General features: G+C 61.5%; 1 protein-coding gene across 1 annotated transcript in view; it reads right to left on the bottom strand.

Annotated features, from left to right (window-relative positions):
* Window positions 1-815: 815 nt before the first annotated feature.
* The window catches only part of CCDC124 (coiled-coil domain containing 124), a 10,167-nt gene continuing 7,481 nt past the window's right edge, over window positions 816-3,501 (bottom strand). Inside the window, exons 2-4 of the mRNA XM_058425768.1 lie at window positions 1,935-2,142; window positions 1,409-1,523; window positions 816-1,293 (exon numbers count right to left, since the gene is read on the bottom strand). Coding sequence (XP_058281751.1) covers window positions 1,086-1,293; window positions 1,409-1,523; window positions 1,935-2,142 — 531 coding nt within the window. The 3' untranslated portion in view covers window positions 816-1,085. The remainder of the gene's footprint in view (window positions 1,294-1,408; window positions 1,524-1,934; window positions 2,143-3,501) is intronic.

Raw genomic sequence — 3,501 nt, 5'->3', positions numbered from 1 at the left:
GGGATTACAGGAATGAGCCATTGCACCCGGCCCTGGCCACTGCAACTTCTGGGGGCACCTCCTTCCCCTGTCCGCCCTCATGAGTCCAAGCAATTTGCTCAGCCCACACAGCCTCATAGGCCCATCTCCCAGCTGCCCTTCCTCTATTCTTCCGGGCTGGCTAAGTTCTAGGAAGACAGAACTAGGTTCAAATCCCACTCCACCCTTCCCAGATGTGCAGTCTCCAACGGGACACTTGCTCACACCCACTCAGATCCACCTGCTCACTGCAGCCTCCAGGCCTTTCCCGGCCCAGTGCCTTCCTCCTCCCTCTGCGATGAGATCTGACTCATCCACCACTAAGGAAGAAATCCTCCACTGGGAAGCCTGCCCAGGATTCAGCACAGAAGGATTTGGCCCAGATGCCTCCCCTGTAGGAATAACAGCAGAGCAGCCAGCATTTCCTGACCCCAAACACAGCATGGCACCCCCAATCAAGTCCTAGGGCCCACCCTGAACTGGAATCTCAGGAGGCAGACAGGCTCCAGCTCTTCTCTGGCTCCACCCCTTAAGTGTGGCCAGCGCCTCCACCTCCACCTGTCTGAGCTTGTGCAGGGGACAGTGGAGAGCAGGTCCCTCACTGGACAAGTGGCACAGCCAAGGAGGGGTGCTGGCAGGAGCTGATGAGGCACAGCTGGCAGCAGGAAGGAGCACGCTGTTGGGGGCTCTTGTCTTTCCTAGCTATGATCCCAGTGCGGTTCACAGCAGGTCCCCAAAGCTGTTCCCTCTCCCCCCTCTCCGCCCGCCTCTCCCCACCCACTCACTTAGGCTTCAAGTGCCTCACCGCAGCCTTGCCGCCACCTTTATTGGGCACTCAGCCCTGAGGTTCTACACACACGCGCTGGGGGATGGGAGGGGATGGGGTGTCACTCGGGGCAGGGACCCTCTGGCGGGAGGACGGGTGGCTGGTGATAAGAGCATGGCCCCGGGGCCCGGCGCCTTGGCCCCCGGAACGCTCTGTGACCCTCGCAGCTGACCTGGCCTAAGGGCGTGCAGAGTCGTGACCTGTACCACCCGTGGGTGAACTGGCTCCCCAAGTTCTGGGCTCACTTGGGGGCATTGAAGGCCACGGCCCGCTGGTTCATGGGGTTGTCAGGAGAGCGGAGCCACTCCTTCTTGAGCAGCTGTTTCAGCTGCGACAGCCGCATGTTGGGGTTCTCTTGTTTCAGCCGCGGCAGCTGGGCTTCCTCAAAGGCAGTGAAGGCTGCCCGCATGCGTCTTTCTGGGTGCCGGTCGGCCGCCTCCTCCGCCACGCTGGGGGTGGACATGAGCGTCAGGGGGCCTTGGGCGCAGCCTTGCCCCAAAAAGCCCAGCCCCGCCCCCAAAGACCAGCTCCATCCCTGGGAAGCCCCAAGCCCCGCCCCGTTACCTGAGCACCGCAATGGCGTCCTCGATGGTGCGCGCCTCCACGCTGCCCTCCTCCAGCACGCGGCGGTTCACGTTCTCCTCCAGCGGCACCTCCAGATGGCTCTTGGCTCTCTCGGCTGGGCGGGTGGGTGGGTGACAGAGACAGAGAGAGATAAGCAAAGATGCACAGTTCCAAGGAGATGAGATAGAGACTGGCAGGAGAAGCTAGGGGCGGGAGGAAGGCGGGAGAGATGAGGGGGGATGGAATCGCGACTTCAGCTGATAAGCCCTCTTGGGACAGGTCCCACCCTCCCGGCGCCCAGTTCTCTGCCTTACTTTCCGGCAGCCCTGCAAACAAGAGGACCCCCGGGGGCACAAGCCCTGAAGTTGCTCACGGCCAGGCCTCCCAGAAGGCTGCCTACCCACCCACCCTGCACCACGTGGAGCCCTGGCAGCTTCTCTGGGGGCCAGGAGGGGTCAAATGGACTCAAGGTCCACTGCCTCTGCAGTGAGCAAAAGTGCAGCTCCAGAGCGGGATGCCGCCCGACCTGTGTCCGGGGCCTCCCTGAGCTGATGGTCTCGGCGCAGCGTGTCCTCGATCTGGGCCCGGGTGACCTTGCTGGACGTGGCCACCCGCGGCGCCTTGCCGCCCTTGAGCTTGGAGTCCTCCTCCTCCAGCAGGCGCTGCGTCTCCTTCTTACGTTCCAGCTGGTCGAGGCGCCGCTTCTCCTTCTCCTCCTGCGGGGGCCGCGTGCATGGTCAGGCAGAGGACCCCACACCCCCGCGCCACCCACTAGCCTGGGGTTCGAGTTTTCATCTCAGCCAACGAGGATTTAGGCTCTGTGCTGGGTGCAGGGGACATGCCAGGAACAAGATAGGTCCCGGTGCTGCCCTGGGCGGGGGATGTGAGGCCAACAGGGGAACCTTGGACAGGGCGGGTGGGTGGCTCTTGAAGGAGAAGTGACGCTCCTAGGTCCGAAGAGGGCCGGCCAAGGGGGAGAGCTGGGGAACAGGAGCTTCCTTAGCGGCAGGGGTATCAGTGCAAAGACGCCGAGGCAGAAGCCATTTGTTATAACTGAAACAGCTTAGAGGCTGGAGTGGGAGTGAAGGGGGAGGGGGAAGAGGTCGGGAGGGAGACGGCTGGACCATGCGGAGCCTCTGGGGGCCAGGGAGGGGTTCATGTTGGATTCTAAGAGCCGTGGGAGGCCTGGACCCGTTTCAGGCTAGGGCAGGGGCTTTGCCTTTATGAGTCGGGCAGCACTGTCCACGTTTCCCTGCGGTGGGTCACTGAGGCTGAAACTGATTCCACATCGGCCGCCCAGGGAAGCCCTGATGCTGGCTGGATGAGGGACATCTGGGCTACAGGACTTGCCCTTGCCCTGGCCTGCATGGACCCCAGGGGGCCGAGTGAGTCCATGGTTTATATATAGTGCTGCTGGAGGCTCAGGGCAGTACTCTGCCCGCTGCCTGGCACTCCCGCAGGGCCCTGGTCTCGGACACCCCTGCCTGCCCCCTCACTGCCTGAGACTCCATCATCTGACTCTCACACTTTCAGCCTTCCCAGGGACAATCCGCACACCTGCAGTGTCCCCCTGGGACACTACCACTGCATCTCCAGATAGATTTGACAGAAGGGAATGTCACAGAATAGGGGTGGACACACCTAAGGACACTGCCAGGGCCTGACCCCCACCCCCACCTGCACAGCAGGCAAGTGGAGGGGGCGGTTAAAGTCAAGGCTGTTGGAGCACACAAACTGGGCTCCCATTGCTGTGCTGAGGAGCCTCAGTTTCCCCCTCGGTCAGAGGCAACGTCCTGAGGCTCCCAGACCGACGCATGTCACACACACATTCTGCCTCAGACAGGGTCCTTTTTTTTTTTTTTTTTTTTTTTTTTCTGAGACAAAGTCTCTCTCAGTCACCCAGGCTGGAGTGCAGTGGTGCGATCTCGGCTCATTGCAACCTCTGCCTCCCGAGTTCAAGCAATTCTCACGCCTCAGCCTCCCAAATAGCTGGGATTGCAGGTGCCCACCACCACGCCTGGCTAATCTTTTGTAATTTTAGTAGAGACGGGGTTTCACCATGTTGCCCAGGCTGGTCTCGAACTCCTGACCTC

The sequence above is a fragment of the Hylobates moloch genome, unplaced genomic scaffold (assembly GCF_009828535.3).
Source record: "Hylobates moloch isolate HMO894 unplaced genomic scaffold, HMol_V3 SCAFFOLD_12, whole genome shotgun sequence".
NCBI lineage: Eukaryota > Metazoa > Chordata > Mammalia > Primates > Hylobatidae > Hylobates > Hylobates moloch.
This window is presented reverse-complemented; position numbering and strand designations above follow the sequence as displayed.